General features: G+C 51.1%; 1 protein-coding gene and 1 long non-coding RNA gene across 3 annotated transcripts in view; one reads left to right on the plus strand and one right to left on the minus strand.

The window, feature by feature from the left end:
* The first annotated feature begins 7944 nt into the window (after window positions 1-7944).
* Window positions 7945-8948, plus strand: LOC129666731 (uncharacterized). Its single transcript, XR_008718649.1, has 3 exons — window positions 7945-8096; window positions 8489-8600; window positions 8777-8948. It is a non-coding gene; the product is annotated as an uncharacterized LOC129666731 (long non-coding RNA).
* A 4322-nt stretch (window positions 8949-13270) lies between these two features.
* Window positions 13271-19792, minus strand: part of Ccdc42 (coiled-coil domain containing 42) — an 11805-nt gene continuing 5283 nt past the window's right edge. The window contains exons 5-7 of one of the 2 annotated variants that reach the window (XM_055594298.1): window positions 16038-16259; window positions 15711-15869; window positions 13271-13538 (exon numbers count right to left, since the gene is read on the minus strand). In XM_055594298.1, the coding sequence (XP_055450273.1) occupies window positions 13461-13538; window positions 15711-15869; window positions 16038-16259 (459 nt within the window). In that variant the 3' untranslated portion in view covers window positions 13271-13460. Of the gene's footprint in view, window positions 13539-15485; window positions 15870-16037; window positions 16260-19792 lie in introns of those variants that run through there. The other variant, XM_055594297.1, reaches the window with a different exon arrangement.

The following is a 19792-nucleotide window of genomic DNA, read 5'->3' on the forward strand; positions in this document are numbered from 1 at the left end:
TTTCACAGCCCCTCACTAACCCGCCTGGCTTGGGGCGGGTACAGGAAAGCTGGAATGGCGTGCTGATGGCGCAGGGGCTAGCTAGCCCCGGCGGGGGTCTCTGGGGAGGAGCAGAGCATCCCATGGGGGGGAGGGGGGAGGCTGCAGCTGCCAGTCTTTGCACAGACTGCTCACTTGCTTGTGCTCAGGCTCTTCAGGAAGGCTCTGCCATCCCTCTGGAGCCTCACCTGGGTAAGGCTTGGCGGGAGTCCCGCGTCTGTCTGTCTTTCTCTGTGTGTGAACATGTAAACGAAGTGCCCGAGGGGCCAGAAGACAGCACTGACTCCTGAAGTCTGAGTTCTAGGCACTGTGGCTGCTGGGACCTGGTGGCCTCCAGTCCTCAGCTGGCGCTCCTGACTCCTGAGCCATCGCTCCAGGCCCGCCACAGCCCATGGGGTTTGTCTGTCTCTACCTGCTGCTTCCAGCACCTGAATACTCTTCCTGCCGACTCTTCAGAGCCTCCCCTGTCGTTTAATCCGGAAAGCCCTTCTCTACCTTTCTACATCTGACCGGCCTTCCCCCGTGGAGCTTCAGAGCCTAATTAGCCCAGTGACCTTTGGCGAGGTATTTAGGCTCCACTTCTGTGGAAGACCGTTTCCAAAGATGGCCGTCATGCTTATCTCCATCCTGCGCGCCCTTTGCGAAATGACTGTGCCAAGTCTCTGTTTTAATTTCCTTTGGGCCTAGGCTGGCTCTGCACCATTTGTTGACCAATTGAATGTGGTGGGCTTGATGCTGTCATTTGAAGTGTCCGTCTGTTGCTCTGGGAAGTTAGTCACACTAACTCTCCCAGTAGAAGGTCCTGTTAGAGATTGGCAAGGTCAAAGACAACCCCAGTGCCCCAAAGGATGCTGTGCCCTGGGGCTCCTCTCTAGTGAGCGAGCAATCTTTCTGCTCCCACCCTGGCCAAGTTCACTGGAGAGCAGATGAGCTCTGTGTCATGGGGTGGGGGTGAGGGGGTGATTGCTGCCCTAAGTCACTCATTTTGGCGAAGATGAGTTACACAGCTTCTAATAACTGCGGTGGGCTTAGCATTTACAGAATGGAGATGCTAATGGCATCCACCTCCTGGATACTGAACTGCCTTCCACAAACTGATTCTCCTGAGCCCCGCGGCACTTTACCAAGTCCTTCCTACAAGGCAAATTACATCCAGAACTGTCTCAGGGCTGCCGTGACTCCTTTATAAGCAGTGAGCGCCTTGAAGGACCATCCGCTACTGGGCAATGCATGTTTATTGAATGACTTAATGAATTAGTGAAAAATGAGACTTCATGCTTCCACTTCCACCTCTCCAAGCCAGTGTCCGAAGGAATAGATGAAAGGACAGTGCCTGGGGACTTCCAGGCCTCCTCCAGAGTGGCTCTAGCTGGATGTCTGCAGTGCCTGTGCCTTCCTGTCCCATCTGGGTGAAATGCACCCTTCAGGGCAGGAGAGATCCTGATACAGCATTCCTAAAGGCAGTGTTCCCTGACCTAAGTGCTGGCTGACCTCAGAGGCCAGAGACACACAAGGTGGAAGGTCACAAACCTGGGAAGGAAGGGGTGACTCTTCCATCATCCGATCCCCTGGCTGCCAGATGCCTGAAGTTCACGAGGTGAAAACAGCTGATTCCTAAACCATGAGTCAATCTAATGGATCATTTTGTTTTTGTTTTTTCAAGACAGGTTTCTCTGTGTAGCCATGGCTGTCCTGGAACTCTGTAGACCAGGCTGGCCTCAATTCAGAGATCCTCCTGCCTCTGCCTCCCAGGGGCTGGGGTTAAAGCATGTGCCACCACTGCCAAGTGAGCTAATGGATTTTAATACCTCTAAGACAGGTGTGGTCTAAAAACCTCAGTATGAAAAACAACAGAGTTTTATCTGTTTCTAGGGTCTCTAGTGATAGAAAGGGGCACAAATCTTAAAAGCCAAAGACAGGCAAGACCAAACCAGGCAGCAGCCCTTCCCTGTTAGGGCAGAGAGAATTAGCTCTCGGAGGTTATGTGGAATCTTCTTTGAAATAGTGGGTCATCCGTACAGCAATGACGAACAGCACAGAGTGTTTCTATATAATCCTGGGAGGGTCAAGAAAACAGCCCTTCAAACTGGAAATGATCCCTCTGCTTGCCTCCCTCCCTTCCTATCTGTCTACATAGCCCTGACTATCCTGGAACCTGATTTGTAGACCAAGCTGTCTTAATACCTAACCCTACCCTTAACCCAATATGTAGACCAGGTTGGCTTCAGGCTCGCAGAGATCCACCTGCCTCCGTCTTCTGAGTCCTGGGATTAAAGGGGTGCACTACCATGCCCAGTGATAAGAACCTCTTAAATGGAGATTCAAAATCAAGTAGAGAACCAGGTGTGGTGGCGCGCACTTGGCATTTCTACACTTGGGAGGCTGGGGTGGGGAGATGACAAGTTTGAGGCCAGGCCTGGGCTCTGTGGTAAGTTCCAGGCCAGCAAAGGTAATGCAGAGACACCGCCACAATGTATTATGAATTACAATAATTAATTAAAGTATAGCAACTTTAAGGAATCCAAACCAGGACACTAACGTTTTTATGTAAACTAAATCTATAGACTTATATTTTTATAGTGCTCAAGGGTACCTACAACTGAGCAAAACAAACAAACTTGAAATTCCAATGAAAATTATTGAATATCTAATTGATTTAGACGCCTAGTTTTAAACTAAAAAGCTTACCGGTTTTCTGAAAGAAAATTAAATACCGTGTTGGAATATTTAAGAGAATGCATAGTTTACCATATTTCTACATTTGATTTATTGTGTGAATAATTGAGATGTGAGTCCTTCAAAAGGTGCTGTTTGTTAAGTCAGGCTAATAACACTCAGTGACCTTTAGAAAGTGAAGGAAAAAATACAACGGGCAGAAGCAGAGACTGTAACTCACCGCTGAGGGGAGAGGAAGTCTTCTAATTTCAATCATGTCAGTGAACTGGATATTTACTTATTTTTCTTTCCTTCTTTCTTTCACGTGTAGATGCCACATCCATGCCTGGTACCCAAAGAGGCCAGAAGGAGGTGTCAGATCTCCCAGAACTGGAGTTACAGGTGGTTGCAAACCCCCATGTGGGTGCTGGGAGCCAGACCCAGGTCCTCCGGAAGAGCAGCTGGTGCACTTAACTGAGCCATTGTTCCAGCCCCAGATAGTAATTTTAAAAGTCGGCCAAACCTGTGAGTCATCTTTTCTTGGTCTGTAAACGGAGAGTTATGGTGACATCTGCTTTGTACGGCTGTTGAGAGGATTAGATGAGACCCTGGGCTTGGCTTTGTGCCTGTAAGACTCAGTGCAACTTGCTGGTGATTATTAATATTAACTCCTCCTTCAAGAAGAGTAGAATAACGTCCTGAATTAAGACGGAATCTGGTGTAACACAGAGCACAGATAGTTCTCCAGGCAGGGCTAAGATAAAGCACCACTCGTCACTCTGCAGCCCCTCTGGAGCTGTCAGGGCTTACCCTTGAGCGTTTTCACTTCAAAGTGTCTTCCCTAGCAAGAAAGGTGTTCAGCCAGTCAGCCAGTAAGATGTGGTGTTTGTGGGAGCTGGTTCCTCTTGGTCACCCATTCACCTCTCCAGCAGCCTTTGCTCTTTATTCCTGACATTATCATAGGCAGTGAGGGTCCCACAACCATCAATACAGAAGAAACACCTGCCTCTGGAGGGTCTTTGTGAGACGGAGGCCAGTCTGGTATGCAAAGTGAGCTCCAGGACCGCCTGAGCTACATAGAGAGGCCCTGTCTCAAAAAACAAGGGAAAGAAACAAGAAACACCTGCCTTCTTGTTGTTTGCGTTCTCGTAGTAGAGACAGGAGAATGAAATCAGCAATTAAGCCAGCTGTGGTGGTGCACGCCCGTAATCCCAGCACTCGGGGAGGCAGAGGCAGGTGGATCGATGTGAGGCTACCTGGTCTACAAAGTGAGTCCAGGACAGTCAGGGCTATACAGAGAAACCCTGTCTTGAAAAACAAACAAACAAAAAACTTCAAACAGTAAAAAAAAAAAACAAAAACAAAAAACCAACAACAACAAAAAACAAAAACAAAAACAAGCAAGGGGTGAGACTTAAATGATAGAAGTGAGAGTTAAGAGTCAGGAAACGGAAAATTCAGAGAGCATCACATGCTCTACAGGGAGGGACCTGAGAAATACAAGGCTCTCCTTTTAAAGCTGGTTCTAGGCTCCCGAGCGCCCATGGTGTCTCTGGATGTGCCTGTCAGGAATGAAGAAAACCCTTGGGCCTCGTTGCCTCAGTTCAACCACAGCACATCCCACAATATCCCTCTGATACCTCAGACTGCCAGGGACATTTGCAGAAGAGTTTGCAATGGCACAGGCACGGCTGGGTTTCTTTCAAGGGTGTGGTCCCTAGAGTATCCTTCTTGAGGCTATCTGAAGCTCTGGAGGTGGATTTCCACCTTTCCTCCTGTCTGTAAAGACAGGCCTCTGTAGAGGCAGATAAGTCGTGGAGATGACGCAGCTGATTACTGTGATCAAAAATTCAAATGAGTCTCGTACAGGGATGCAGTGGACTTCTGCCCCAGGGAAAGATCGTGTCTGCGTCTATTAGCAAATCTGTTTTAGTGTTCTTAATTGCCTGTGTGTTTTGCCGTAGATGGGCGGGTGGACAAGAGCATTGCTGAGGCTCGGGAGTGGGGCCAGGCCCATGGGGCAGAGTGAGGCTCCCTTCTAACACATTGCATTTTTACTTATTTATTTATTAAGTTATTTATTATGTATACTTTGTTCTATCTGCATGTACACCTGTACGCCAGGAGAAGACACCAGATCTTATTGTAGATGGCTATGAGCCACCATGTGGGTGCTAGGAATTGAACTCAGGACCTCTGGAAGGGCAGCCAGTGCCCTTAACCTCTGAGCCATCTCTCCAGCCCCTACTTATTTATTTTAAAGTTTAAAAATATGAATTTTATGTGTACGTGTGTGTACCTGAGGTTATGTATGTGTGCCTTGTGCTAGCAGGTGACAACAGAGGTCAGAAGGGACATCAGTTCCCCTGGAGCTGCTGCAGATGGCTGTGAGCCGTTATATGGATGCTAGGAAGGGGTCTCTCCAGCTCTGCTTCCTACATCTCAGGTGAGAGGGGGTGGGGCAGGACTGATGGGTGATCCACAGAATGTGCCTGCAGCCGGGCTATCTTCAATTTGTGTAAGGCAGGTTGGGAAGGGGAGAGGTCTGTTCGCCTGGGGTTTGTACACAGAATCGGCTACGAGGGAAGGGAGAACAAGAATCTAGACAAGTTAGTAGAGGAGTACAAAACAGTGTGGCCCTGACTAACATCCTTGAAGAGGATTTTGGGGGCTATGGTGTGTCTTCCTTGTTTGCTTTTTGGCCAACGTGAGGTAGCACCCCTCCCAACCCATTCAGACCTGGGGCCCTTTTCTTTTTTTTAAGACACCTTCACTCTCTTCTCCTTCTCACCGTTGTCTGGCTAAAAGTAATTTACTCATTCAAATCTCTTCCTAAACATTTCACGGTGACTCCCGCAGAAAGACTTGTCAGTTCTGGGTTCTTCTCCCCCTCCCGGACCCCATGGTGTGAGCACTGCCTGAAGCCCGTGTGCTGGAAATGCCTGGTGACTTAGCTGTTTGGCTTGTTACGACCATCTGTCTAGATTACTCTTGTAAAGAGGCCATCGGCTCCAGGGCACACAAACTGTATCAGCTGTTTACCAACTTGTCCCTTTGGCTTTGCCTTCTGTGTGGTGCCCAGGAGGCCCTGGGTCAGCTCAGGGTTGGTGGACAGAGGGCTCTGACAGCCGGGGGTAAAGCTGGGGGATGTTGCATTGAGGGGTGGGTGTGACTTTTTCCCTCTAACACTGAATTATGGGTTGTGATATCGCTCTCACTCATGATCTGTGTATTTTTCCTTAGAGTCCGGGAGGCCTATGATTGAGTCTCATATTCATCCATTTGACCTGTCCTTAATCATTGCCTCATAAATCCCAATCTTTCTTCCACTTCCTGCCAAGGTGGCTTTTTAAACTTTTTAAAACCATTTTGCTGTTAACCTCTGAAATGAAAATGTTCCTCAAAAACCTTGAAAGGCAAACAACAGAGCTATCACCTACTCCAGCATTTGCACACCCAACAGAAATAAAAATATGCCCCTGCAAAAATGTATACAGCTTCCTTATTCGCAATAGCCTTAAAGTTGAAGCAACCTGAATGTCCACCAACCTATCATTGAATTAATGAAGCATAATAGTCCATATGATGAATTATTGTTGTTTCAGTCATAAAGGGGATGGTGAGGCCCAGGGAGATGACTGCTGGCTTGAGAGCATTGGTTGCTTTGCAGAGAGGACCCAGGGTCTGTTTTCAGTACCCACACGGCAGCTCACAACTGTTCAGAACTCCAGTTCTAGGGATAGAAAGCCCTCTTTTGACACCCTTGGGTACCAGGTACCCACATGGCCCACAGACATATACACAGGCAAAACGGTCATAGACATACATTATCTAAAATGTAGTAAGAAGCATTGATGTAGAGGTACGTGGTACATCATGTATCATTATCACAGGTAAAAATATTACTCTAAGTCAACACAAAAAGACCGGGCACTGGGTGAATCTAGGTGGATGGTACATCCAGAAGAGGCAAAACTGTAGAAAGGGAAAACATGAATACTTTTCTGAGGCTGGGGACTGACTGGGGGGGTTATTAGTGGGTATGGAGGACCACGTGAGGCCCAGTTAAAGGCTTTCAACACATCTCCTCTTTAATTACTTACACCCTTATCACCCCCATCTCCCACTTCCAGCTATTTTGACTTTCCTTGACCATTTCCCTCCCTTCGTCTTCCCTACTCGTCCTCTTCCTGAGACAGTATCTCACCGTGTAGCCCACGCTGGCCTTGAACTCACGATCCCTCTGCCTCGGCCTCCCTGGTGCTGGGTTTATGGACATGGGGTAGGAACTGCATCCTGCCTGACCCCTTCCTTGATGAGCGTGGTAGGGAGAATGGGAGGCTGGCCTCCAGGACCGTGGCCCACGGTGGTAGTCTCATTTATGTGCGATGGGGAGTTTATCTGGGTGTGCCTGATCTAACCACAGGAGTGCCTCAGGGGGTAGCTGCCCTGCCTGGTGCCAGAAGAGCCACACTCAAAGCCCAGCAAGGACTCCATGTGCTGCCCTTGCTTTGAAGATGAAGGGGGCCATGAGAGGAGGAATGCGGTTGGCCTCTGGGAGCAGCGAGCAGCGCCTGGCTGACAGCCAGCCAGGAAATGGGACCTCAGACCCGCAGCTGGGGAGACAGCATTTTGTCAACAGCCTGAAAGAGCGAGGAAGTGTCCTTCCCCCCTGCCCCCCAGTTCCAGATGAGCGCTCAGCTGGCCAACGCTTTGGTTTTGTCTTACAGGAGTAACTGAGTAGGACCCCAGTCCAGTCACATGGACTCCAGACCCACTCCTGTGAGATGCTGAGGTACGGTATGGTTTAGAACGGTATGGTTTAGAACGGTATGGTTCCAGCAATCCGTTCTGCAGGCTTCAGAGCTAATGGAATCGGTTTCGCATCACGGTGCAGCTGGCTGTCATCCTGGTGGGTGCTCCCAGACGCTGGTCTTTCCTCATTAAAAAAAAAAAATCTTAAAGGGGCTACTTCCGGTCCCACTCCCTGGGATGACGTCATACCCTGGATGGCTCTGGGCTTGTCCCCTGCGCCCGCAGTCTCTGCTTCTTCCTTTCAAGGGTTAAAGCAGAGGGGATTCTTGGCCGTTACAGAGAGAAAGCCAAGGAAGCCAAGCCTGGCCTGGCTTGCGTCACAGCTCTTTTCTTCCAGAAGAGATGCTGGGTGGTGGGGGTGGGGGTCGGGGGTGGGGCTGGGCGCCGTTCTCCTCCGGTTCTGTGTGTCCTCGGCCCTCCGCTCGCGCAGACGGAAGATCCCAGAATATATCCCAAGGATCAAAAGCCCAGAAGCGCAAAAACATCCCCAGCTTTCTGAGCAACCAGTTGTCACGTGACAACGTGAAATGAGTGTGGAGTCCACTCACCTGACCAGAAGCCAGCGGCAAAGCGTGAGAGAGCTGAGAGTAAGGGATAATCCCATAGACACCGGGACCCTTGGGACTCCCCTGCTCCCCCCCCCCCCCGAGATCCAAGGTCACCTCCCGGCCTGTGATCGCCATGTGCGGGGCACGGGGTACATGTCCACCAGGCTGCCGGGAGGCTGAGCTCCCGTGGACCCTCCCCGTTCCCTTTCTCCACTACTCCTGCTCCCGAGGAAAGCCTAACGGAGTTTGCCCCGGGCTAGGGTGCCCTGTGGCAGAGCATGAACCTCGGAAGGGCTTCCGCTCCTTGGCCTTCACACATGCCCAGCTCTGCTTCCTGCCCTGGCTGATGAGAACCGGTGGTCTCTGGAACCAATCGGTTCCTTCTGCTCTAATGAGCTCATGTCTTTTCTTGCTGGGAAATCTCCAATCAGCCTCTTAACTTCTTCTTGGACCGAAATGTCATCCGTCTGGGAGCCTGAGCCCATTTCAGCTGGGAAGCCTGGACGCTGGGTCCCGGGTAGCAGTGCGGAGGATCTGAGAAGGGTTGGTGAAGCCGGGGCGGTGGCATGGGGGGTTAGGGGGGCCGTTCCTCCCTCTCCTGGCCATGGGAAAGCCATTTTGCCTGAGTCTCCAAGGCCTCTGAACCTTCCGGGTTGTCTCTCCTTCTTCTGTAGGTTTGGGAATAAGTTTATGAGTCTGTGGCTTCTCTCATCTTCCAGAAATCTGCCTGGACCCCATGGAATTCACCCTGCCCCAGGACTGGCTATTATCAAGCTGAAGAATGCAACAATCCCAGAATGAGGCACATGCAAGTGTGGATGTGCAAGGGTTAAGACGAGCTTCGTGTGATCACAGGCATTCCAAGTGTGACCTTCCTGATTCCCGGCTTCACTCAGCCAGACACGTGGCTCTGCGAGGGCTGTGGAGTGGAAGGAGGGAGGCAGGGGCACTCTGGCTGCTGGCACTGAGGTGGGGGTGGGGGCGGGACTGAGGGGCCCAGCCCACCAGCACTAACAGCCTGAGCCTCTCAAACACCACCTCCCAGGGGCGGCAGGAGGCTGACAGGGGGCGGAGGGTGCTGTGTGTCTGGGAGTTGAACTGTCTGCCTCCCTTTCTCCTGCCCCCCGGGACCCAGCTGTTTCAGAGACATGTCCCCCACTCCACAGCCATGGCCAGCCATGATCCACACCCCCTCTGTGCTTCCCTGCCTGAACCCACGCTGGGGCTGACATCCCCCTGGCCTTTAACCTGTTCCAGAAAAAGGTTTGCTTAGACGGGGCCAGCTTTACTCTCTCAAAAAGGAAAGCCTCCCTTTCCTCAGTTGTGGAGTCAGTGGAGGCTTGTCGGCTCCTCTACCCAGAATTCCTTCTCCTGGTGTGTCCTGTGAGGGCGGGTCATGGGCAGCCTCCCATGGGCGATTTGGGGGGCCTGAGGAGACGCAGCTGTGCCGTGACTGGGTGTGTTCTCGCCGCTCTGTGAACTTGCCTCTGTGATGGGTGTGCAAGTCTCCCTCATCTCACAGATCCTCCTCCTACCCTGGGCCAGGGTGTGTGCTCAGTTCTGTGACCAGGGACTGAGCTTCTGCAGGGCACTCTTATCACCCAGTTCCGAGGCGACAAGGAGTGACATAGACTTCTGTCTGTCCTCAGGGTAGAAGCCACGAGATTTCCATCTTGTTAGTGATCTTTCCAACTTTCCGTGTGTGTGTGTGTGTGCATTATTTGTGTGGAGGCCAGATGTAGACACTCTCAGTAATTAGAGATTTTAAGTTGATTCTTTTTCATATAATTTATTTTTTACTTGATGTGCATTGGTATGTGCATGTCTGTGTGAAGGTGTCAGGTCTCCTGGAACTGGAGTTACAGGCTCTGGTGAGCTGCTGTGGGGGTGCTGGGAATCGAACCCAGGTCCTCTGTAAGAGCAGCCAGTGCTCTCACCCACTGAGCCATCACTCCAGTCCCAATTTTCTTCCTTTATTTTTTATGAGAGTGAGTTTTTGCTTGTAGGTCTGTGCACCGTGTGTGTGCAGTACCTCTGGAGGCCAGAAGAGCGTGCTGTATCCCCCGGAACTGGAGGTTGTGAGCCTCCGTGTGGGTGCTTGGAATAGAACCTGGGTCCTCTGGGAGAGCAGCAAGTGCTTTTCACTGTTGGGTCATCCAGCCTCCTAAACGAATTCTTTATCACATTTTTACTTCTTTGTGTGTGTGTGTGTGTGTGTGTGTGTGTGTGTGTGTTTCAGAATCTGAAATGCTTCAGAACGTACACCTCTTTGAGCACAGATGTGATGGTGTAAGTGTGAAATTTCACACCTGGCTTGGTGTGAACCGAGCACACAAAAGTATGAAAATTGCCGTGGTGGTGCATGCCCTTGATCCCAGGCAGAGGCAGGTGGATCTCTGTGAGTCCAAGGTCAGCCTGGTCTACAAATCAAGTCCAGGACAGCCAGGGCTACACAGAGAAACCCTGTCTAGAAAGACCAAATATATGTATATTGAATAAAATCATCTTCAGAGTGTGTGCAAGGCATAGCATAAAACAAGTGAATTTAGTGTTTAGGCCAAGCGTGCTGGGGTCCCTCCCTATGATGACTCAGTCTATATATGAGAGCATTACAGTCTGGAAAAGCCTGAAACACTTACGATCCCATGTTTTGGTTCTGTTTCTAAAGCGGGGGTTGGGGGAGGTCTCACCATGTAGACCAGGCTGGCCTTGAACCAGGCTGTGCTCAGGCTGGCTTTGCCTCTGCCTCCCGGGGCTGGACTAAAGATGTGCACCACACCTGGCCCAAGTGTTTTGACCAAGTGATATTTCGTCTTGTATTAGTGTCCTCATCTGGCTGAATGCTAGTTGCTACGGTGTCATGAGCTGATGGATGATGACAGATGAATGAAGCTCGGGTACTAGCAAGCATTTGACCATTACACGTCTTTAAAATCACCTTCTGTGGCCAGGCGTACTGGCGCGCGCCTTTAAGCCCAGCACTCGGGAGGCAGAGGAGAGCGGATCTCTAGGAGTCTGAGGCCAGCCTGGTCTACAGAGTGAGTTCTAGGACAGCCAGGGCTACATAGAGAGACCCTGTCTGGAAAAACAAGCAAACAACTAAAACCCCCAAACATTGTTTTATGTGCTTTGGCAGCATGTATGTCTGTCACTATGCGTGTGCCCGGTGCCTGCAGAGGCTGGGAGAGCTGCTGTTTGTAACTCCCTGGAGCTGGAGTTACAAACAGCTGTGAAGCCGGGTGAGGTGGCGCACGCCTGCGATCCCAGCGCTCAGGGAGGCAGAGGCAGCGGATCTCCATGAGTTCGGGGGCCTGTCTGGTGTACAGAGGGAGTCCAGGACAGCCAGGGCTACTCGGAGAAATCTTGGCTCAAAACAAAACAAAAAGTAAATAAATAAAATAAAACAAAAAGTTGTGAGCTACCCTGCAGTTGCTGGAAACTGTACCTGGGTCGTCCGGAAGAGCAGCCAGTGCTCTCAACTGTTGAGCCATCTCTCGGGATTATGAAACAATAGTTCGTGTGTGTGTGTGTGTGTGTGTGTGTGTGTGTGTGTGTGTGTGTACACACGAGCACTCGCACAGAGGCCAGTGGAAAACATTAATTGCCCTGCTCCATCACTCTCCACCTTACCCTCCTGAGACAGGGTGTGGTGGTTTGAATGAGAACTCAGCTCAGGCACTTAAACAGTTGGTGAAACCCTTCAGGGAGGGTATGGGGCAGGCACTGTAGAAGGAAGGCCTAGTGTGACAGGCTTTGAGAGCTTAATTCCCTGCCTTGCTTCCAGCTGCCTCTCTGCATCTGGCTTGGGGTGAAAGATGAGATCTCTCAGCTTCCTGCTCTGCTGCCTCCCAGCCACGGTGGACTCCTCTCCCTCTGCAACCATAATCCCAGCCCTTTCTTCCTTAAGGTGCCTTTGATCGTGGTGTTTTATGATGGCAACAGAAAAGTGACCAATACTCGGGGTCTCTCCCTGAGCCCACGGCTAGGCTGGTGGCCAGCAGGCCCCAGTGAGCCTCACCTCTGCCCCAACACAGCACAATGTTAACAGGGAGTACGCCGTTTCTGGCTTTGTGCCTGGGTGCTGGAGATTTGAACTCGGGTATGGACGTGCCCTTGGCAAGTGTTCCTACCTGCTGACCTCAGCTCCCCAAAGTTTCTTCTTAATGCGTCTTGCTATATTGTCTTAGCTGGTTTCAAACTCCTGCCTCTAGGTGATCCTCTGGGCAGTGTGTCCCAGGTAGCAGAGGCCGTGGCCGCCGGCCACAGCACCAGGTTTGGACAAGCAACAGGCTCGTGCAGAGGCCTTGTCTAGGTTTCTGGCTTTTAGATCGGAGCTTCAGATCTCTTGAGCCTCTGAGCTGGAACTACAGGACACACGTGTCTGACAAGCGAGGGCTGCAGCGTGGCCTCCCCTGTGGGGACTTAGGGAAGGTCCCGGCCTGGACATGAAAAGCACGCTAGCTAGGAAGTGAAAGGCCTTCTAGAGCTGAGCTCAGGGCAGTACACTTGAATGTAACCCTCCCCTGTGGCCCTGCAGCCAGCATCTTGGAACAAGTGTCTTGCTGGGCGTGCCAGAAGCCTTGTGGCCTTTTCACAAGGGCAGCGTCCATGAGGCACTTGTTCTCACTCGGGGTCTCTGCGGCCGGCAGTTTGGAAATGTCACCCGAGGCCCCTATTTGGTTTGGTTTTTACTGGTCTGAACAATCATTTCAGCCTGCTAAGGTGCTTCTGTGAGTCAAGGCTGTCCTTTCGGCGCATTGGTAGTCTCTTGCTAGCCTCCGGGCAGCCCGCAGGCTGTTCCTGCCCCGGAGACACTGTACTGTGTTTCCGTGTTTTGGGGTACACAGGAAGTACACGGGAGGTTTGGGGGTACACATTTCACCTATGAAATGCTGCCTAGGGAAGCTGCCTTCCTAGTTTCCCGGGAGCCTGTACCCTGACGAGGTACAAGGTAGCCATTTTCTTCTTGCGTGCTAGAAGAGAGAAAGGGCCCCGGGCTGTGCTCAGCCTGCAGCCCTGTTGCCCACCCAAACGCTTCCGTATGTTGAAGTCTGAAGCCCAAGAGATACCCCCACATCAAAGGCATGGTGCCCGCCTCTCCAGCCTCCCGAGTGCCCGGCTCTTAGACGGCATGCTTGTGTGCCTCTCCCCTTGTTCGTTGGCTCTTCTCTGTGAACTGGTTTTCAAAAGGAGAGGGAGCGGCGGAGCCGACTTCTTATAACATTTAATGCTTTTAAGGGCTGGGGTGGACTGAGGCCGGAGGGGAAGGCAACAAAGGGTGCGGCATCGGGAAGCCATGGTTCTGCAACGGCTGGACTAGGGGCTGGGCCACGAGCTCATCGGGACCTTCCTCTTCCCTTTCTCTCTCGGTGTCTCGGAACATTCGAGCAGCACAGCGCTTCCTTACACGCGGACCAGCTGCTGCTCCTTCTTCTTTACTTCTGACCAGATATCCGACAGGTCTTGTATAAACTGCTGGATCTAGCAAGACAGGGAGACAACATTGATCTCACCCAGCAAACACTCCCCGGGTCCCAAGGTGGGGCATCTCCTTGGAAGGAGTCCGTGGCTCCCATTCTTGACTTCCGGAGGCAGCTGTGTCTCTTCAATTCACAGGTCCCTAGCTGACCTTCAAAGCAGGCTGGTTGGTTCAAAGGGTGCTGGTTACTTTCCTGCCCGCTATGCTCTGAGTGCTTGACAGAAGCGACTCTGGGGGGTGTTTGCTTCCAGAGCTTCCAGTCCACCACAGAAGAAGCTGGGGGGTGGGGTGGACCAGGGGGTGGAGGGGGAACCAGGGAGCACAGTGAGTGACCGGAGCGTGACCGGAGCGTGACGGGAACAGGTGGATCTGCTGTCACCTTCGAAGGCCTGCACCTGGTGACCCTCTTCTGCCAGGCGGGCTCTGCTGTTAAGGGTTTCAAACTCCCACACCAGTGCTGGGGGGCAGGGGGAGCAGAATGCTAGCCTGTGGGGGATGGTTCAGGCTTACACATTAACAGCAAACTAGAACCAGGGTAAGGTTGGAGTTGGGACCTCCTTAGAGGTGGTCACACTCTAAGCCCTCAGACAACATCGAGTGCTTGCTTGAGGGAAGCCAGGCCCGATGCTCACCATGACAGGCTCTGGGGTCCTCAAGGCAAGTTTAAATTCTCTTTACTGGCTTTTGTTTTTAAAGCCTCTGTGGTCAGAGTGACACTGGATAGATTTGGAGGCCCGGAAGGCCCAGCTGGGTTCCACACACAACAGCTCTGTGGAAATAACTAATCCCGGGGATGGAAGCCAGGAGGGCCATGTGCCTGCTGGGCGTGTGCTGTCACACCTAGCCGCTGCGTGCCCAGCCTGGTTTCTCATCTTTAAAAGGTGACCCTCAGCTCAGGGCAGAACGAGTGTCCAACCCCTCGCTTCACTTGTACTTTCCCAGGTCTTTATTTATCCGTTTTTGTCAGCTGCTTGCCCATTTGAATTTCTGTCAAGGAGCTAATATTCTGTAGGAATGAAGACAGATAGTTTAGGAGAACCTTTGAGATGTTCCTGGCAAGGGAAATCTGGGCTTGGTTTTCCTTTCCAGGTGTGCTTCTGGAAATTTCATTTGGAGAAAGAGAACTTGTGAAAATCCTCGTGGATTTGGAGAGCTCAGGATTTGGAGTAGACGGATTGGAAGCTTGGAGCAGGGCAGGGAATGCACAGGTTGGGGCCTGTGAGAGGCGGGTCATCACTTCCCAGGGCCTCCTTCTCAGGAGATCTAAAGGAAGAGAGCTGAGCACGCCAGGGGATCTCAGAAGCCGGGTAACACAGCACCATGACGGCACTCATGTCTCTGTTCACGTAGCCCCCCCCACAGGCACGCAATGTCATTCACCACAGCAGGGGCTCCTTGCTGTCCTGTCAGAGCAGAAGGAGCAGCGGAGAGAGACAGCACAGCCCTCCTGTCACAGAGCCAGAGAGTAAAGGGATTTGCCCAAGTGTCCATCAGTGCATCTCTCCCCACAAAGGAGCCTTCTGGCATTTTAACCAACCCTGCGATTTCAAGGACCGGAGGGGCTGGTAAAAGTGCTTGCTGCACAGGCCTGAGGATCCAGCTTCCGAGCCCTAGCCGTGGTGGGTTTCCCTGGGAAACCTGAGCGGCTGAAACCTATTTCTGAACACCAACTGAAGGATGGAGGCGGTGAGCTTCTGGGGACGGTGCGCACGGGGAAGGCACGCAGCTTTGCTCTGTACCTATGCGCAGCATAGAGAAGGCAGCAGCCAGGCTCAGCGCCGCACAGCCCGCCTCGAACCACAGAGCAGCCTCGATGGACAAGCCAAGCCCAGCGAGACTCCGCTGGGGTTCTTCTGGCCGGCGAGGCCGTTCTGTATAACCAATGAGTTCAACGGTAGGTCCCCACTGTTGACCCGTGGTGTGAAACCAGCAAGGGCTTCGGGTGCTCCGCAGTGGGTCGCATTGCGTGTGTGCGGGACCCTAACTGGTGGCGCAGCCTGGGGAGATGCTGGATATGCAAATTATGGAGTCAGGGGCTCTGCGCCGGCCCAGCCATCCCCATCCCCGCGCTGGGTGATCCTGACGCTGTGAATATCTGAGGGCCCCAGCTCCGCCGACTCAGGCCTCCCTGACGCTGCCTCCCTGCCGGCCCCAGCTCCGCGTCCTCCTCCTACCATGTCCAGTTGTTTGTGCGTGTCCTCCAGGGACACCGGAGTGGTCTCCTTCAGCTGCTTGCTCACCATCTGGAAGAGGTTCAGCGTCGCCATCTTAATGGTGCCCAGCAGGAGGGTCTTCTTGGCCGCCGTGTTCTGGATGTGCGCCCAGCGAGATTCCTAGAGAGAGTCGTGGGAGCGCGTAAGAGACGGCCCTCCCGTCCCCTCTCTCCTTCCGTCTCTGTCTCCCCTGGGGGTCTGTATGCACGCGTGCACGCATGCAGAGCTCCTGTAACCTGGACCCCCGCCCCCGCCCCCACCCAGGCCTCCGCCAGGCCTGCCGCTCACCCAGAAGATGACGTCGCTGCGGGCCCGGTCGAAGCGCATCTGCAGTCTCGCCAGCTCGTTGTTGTGCTGCAGGATCTCGTCGTCCTTCTCCTCCATGTAGCGGGCCAGCCGCGCCTTGGCGCGCTCGATCTTCTCCTGGCCCTCTTGGGCCGACTGCATGAGGTCGTGGTGCATGCTGACCAGCGTCTTGTACCGGGCAATCACCTCGTGGATCTCTTCAAACTGAGAGGCCAGTGGGCGTGGATCACTGAACGGCTGGCTCCCAGGGGCCAATTCGGCCATCTCAGCCCAAGACCTCTGGCCTGGACGCCTGGACGCCTGGACGCCAGGGCAGGCGAACCACAGCCAGAAACGGGGACTGTTCTCCTGGGTTTGTATGGGCAATGCCCCAGGTGTTCAACGGTTGCCCAGCAGGACCCGAGGCTTCTAATGCCAGCTGCGTGGTAGAATCGTGCCCACCAGGCTTCCACCCTGGAGGTTCAGATCAAAAACATGTCCACCGTGGCCCTTAGTGAATTGAACACTTTGCAAACTATCTCTAGGTGACTCCAGGCCGAGCTAGCGTTGGGGACTGCTCTGGGAAGAACTTTGTCTCCTAAGGCAACCGTGGTCCTGTTTAGCAAGAACGGTCCAAGAGCCACTGATGGGCCAGGAACTATGCCAGAGGCAAGATAAGAAAGCCAGACCCTGTTCTTTCGAAATGTAGAACCCAGAGGGCGGCTGGGCCCCAGACAGCCAGAATAAAGCACCCTTGGGGCTGAGGGGCGGGGCTGCCAGGCACTAACCCCCTGCAGGGCACTGTTTAGCCTTTGCTCAGCATCTGCCATCACAGTGCTGCTGAGAAGAGGGGTGAGTCAGGGGACAGGGTCAAGCCAGACTCCATCGCCTGCTCCAGTGGGAGCCAGAAGCACAGAGTTTGCCAGCAAGCATCTCTCCAGAGGACAATGTGACCTCCACCGCACATGAGTTCATGATGACCCCAAAACGGCCATTTTTGGAGGCTGCTGACATTTTAATGTATTAGTCTGAACACTATAAAGAATCAAGAGTTTGATGTTGGCAGGGCAGTCCTGAAACTTGGGAGGCAGAGAGAGGAAGATCTTGAATTTGAGCTAGTTGGGAGTAGATAGTGAGAGACTGACTAAAAAATAAATAAATAAATAAGACATTAACACAGTTCCTAAGAAAGACTCACAGAATAATCATGGAGACACCCAAAGACACTCTTAACAAAGTCCAGCTCTTTACGCCTCAACCTATGGGTCTCAGCCCTTCGGTGGCCACAAAGTGGATATCTGCATTATGTTTCATGCCAGCACAACATTACAGCTATGAAGTAGCAGCACAGTGATCTTATGGCTGGGGTCACCACAACTTGAGGAGCTGCATTAAAAGGTCGCAGCCCTAGGAAGGTTGACAGCCACCGCTTTATGCACAGCTCTGATTACTAAATATTAAAAATGTGCTCAAGTTTTATGCAGTCAGCATGTGTCCCCAACCACTGAGGTAATATTATCATTTTTATCAGCAAAGACTAGTCTTACCTGGTTTCAAACCTAGGCCCTGTCACAGAGTGTGTCCTCTTTTGAGTCTGGCCTTATTTTGCTTAGGATAATGTCTAAGATACTTAGGAAATGTAAGGTGTGGGGTGGGAAAACTAGTTTGGACCTTGACCAAAACCAATAAAATGCAACAGAAGAACTATAGATATGACAAAGTGGACAGGAAAACCCACGTGGCCCAAAGCCACATGAAGAACCTCAGGTAGCTGAGGAAGGCTGACGATGGGAGGAACTGTCTCTCCTTGGGAAGAACCAACCGGTCAGCTCCGAAAACATACAGACAACGACACTATACAGACTGAGCAGTACTGAATATACATACATACACGTATAAGCATGTAATAACAATGAAAAACAAGGTCATGAACTTGAAAGAGAGCAGGGGGGGATATGGGAGGGTTGGAAGACAAACAGGGGAATAATGCAATTATATTAAAACCTCAAAATAATAGAAAAGAATCAATCAAGTGCACACAGAACATCACTGAAGTAACTGGGGACACTTTAATATCAACTAGGTATACATAATCGCTCTATTCGCTCTAAGAATAACATAACTGGCGTGACAATGGCATTGTGGTTATGATTTTTTTTTTCGTGTATTTTATTTTTTTACTTTCATTTTATGTGTATGGGTGTTTTACCTGCATATATGTCTGTCTGTGAACCATATGGGTGCAGTGTCTAAGCAGGCCAGAAGAGGGCGGGAGACCCCCTGGTATAGACAGTTGTGAGACGCCATAGGAGGGCTGGGAGTCGAACTGGGGTCCTCTGGAAGAGCAGCCAGTGCTCTTAACTGCTGAGTCATCTCTCTAGCCCCCTTTTTGAAACAGAGTCTCACTAGGTATCCTTGGCCGAATTAGAACTTTCTATGTAGACCAGGCTAGAAACAAACTCGAAGATCTTCTTGCCTCTGTCTCCTGAGCGCTGGAATTAAAAGTATGTATTTCCACACCCAGCATTTTTGTTTTTGTGCTTGTTTGTCTTTGATGCTGGGGTGTGGGTTATGTTTTTTTTAAACTCTCATCCTTTAGAGATACATGCGGAAACACTTACAGCTGAAGAACTAGCATTTGCTGCAAAATGGTGGCTATGGGAAGGTGTGGGCTGTACAAACGGCCTTTGCTGGAGCTAGTTGATGAGCAATGGATGTTCGCTGAAACACATCGATCCACTTTTGCTTGTTTGAAAATTTCCATTAGCCGGGCAGTGGTGGCGCACACCTTTAATCCCAGCACTTGGGAGGCAGAGGCAGGAGGATCTCTGTGAGTTCTAGGCCAGCCTGGTCTACAAAGTGAGTTGGACAGCTAAGGCTACACGGAGAAACCCTGCCTCAAAAAACCAAAACAAATAAACAAACAGATAAATAGAAAGAAAATGTCCACTAACAAAAAGTTTCTGAAAGTATCACTGGTTGGTTACAAGCAGTTGGGAGAAAATAATAATTTTTAATATCCTATGTGGTATGGTAGAGTAATTATGATTGGTAATAATGAATTGTATATTTCAACAAGGAATGGAAGATCTAAGTATCCCTAAGGAAACGGAAATCACAGATGTTTGAGGTGATGGACATTTCAGTTACCTCAATGAGATCACTGTTAGTTGAGCACACACACACACATCTGAGCACATCCCATCAATGTGTAAAATCATCATCATGTCTCAATTAAAAACACTATTTTATAAAAAAAAAATCAAGGCGCTGGACAGATGGCTCAGCGGTTAAAAGCTCTGGTGGTTCTTGCAGAGGCCTGGGTTCAATTCCCAGTGCCCCCATGGTAACTCATAACCAGCATAACACCAGTTCCAGGGGCTCCAATGCCCTCCTCTGGCCTCAGAGGGCACCAGGCCCAAACATATATGCAGATCAAACATTCACACAGACAAAATAAGTTAAAAAATCTAAAACAACATTTAAAAAAATCATTGATTGGAAAAAGCCAAGTTGTAGAAAGTTATGTGTGACACAATTGCATAGTTCACGATCCGCTGATAGGTCACAAAATGAAAACAACCATGAAAACGAGAAATTTAAATACTATGATACCGGTGACCCCTGAAGAGAGAAATGCAAGGTTGAGGTTTGGAAGGACACATAAGGGGTTTAAATTCCCAGCAGTGTTTTATTTCAGAAAAAAGAAGAAAGAAAGAAAGAAAGAAAGAAAGAAAGAAAGAAAGAAAGAAAGAAAG

This window comes from Psammomys obesus, unplaced genomic scaffold, assembly GCF_907164565.1.
Source record: "Psammomys obesus unplaced genomic scaffold, mPsaObe1.curated_primary_1811, whole genome shotgun sequence".
Taxonomy (NCBI): domain Eukaryota; kingdom Metazoa; phylum Chordata; class Mammalia; order Rodentia; family Muridae; genus Psammomys; species Psammomys obesus.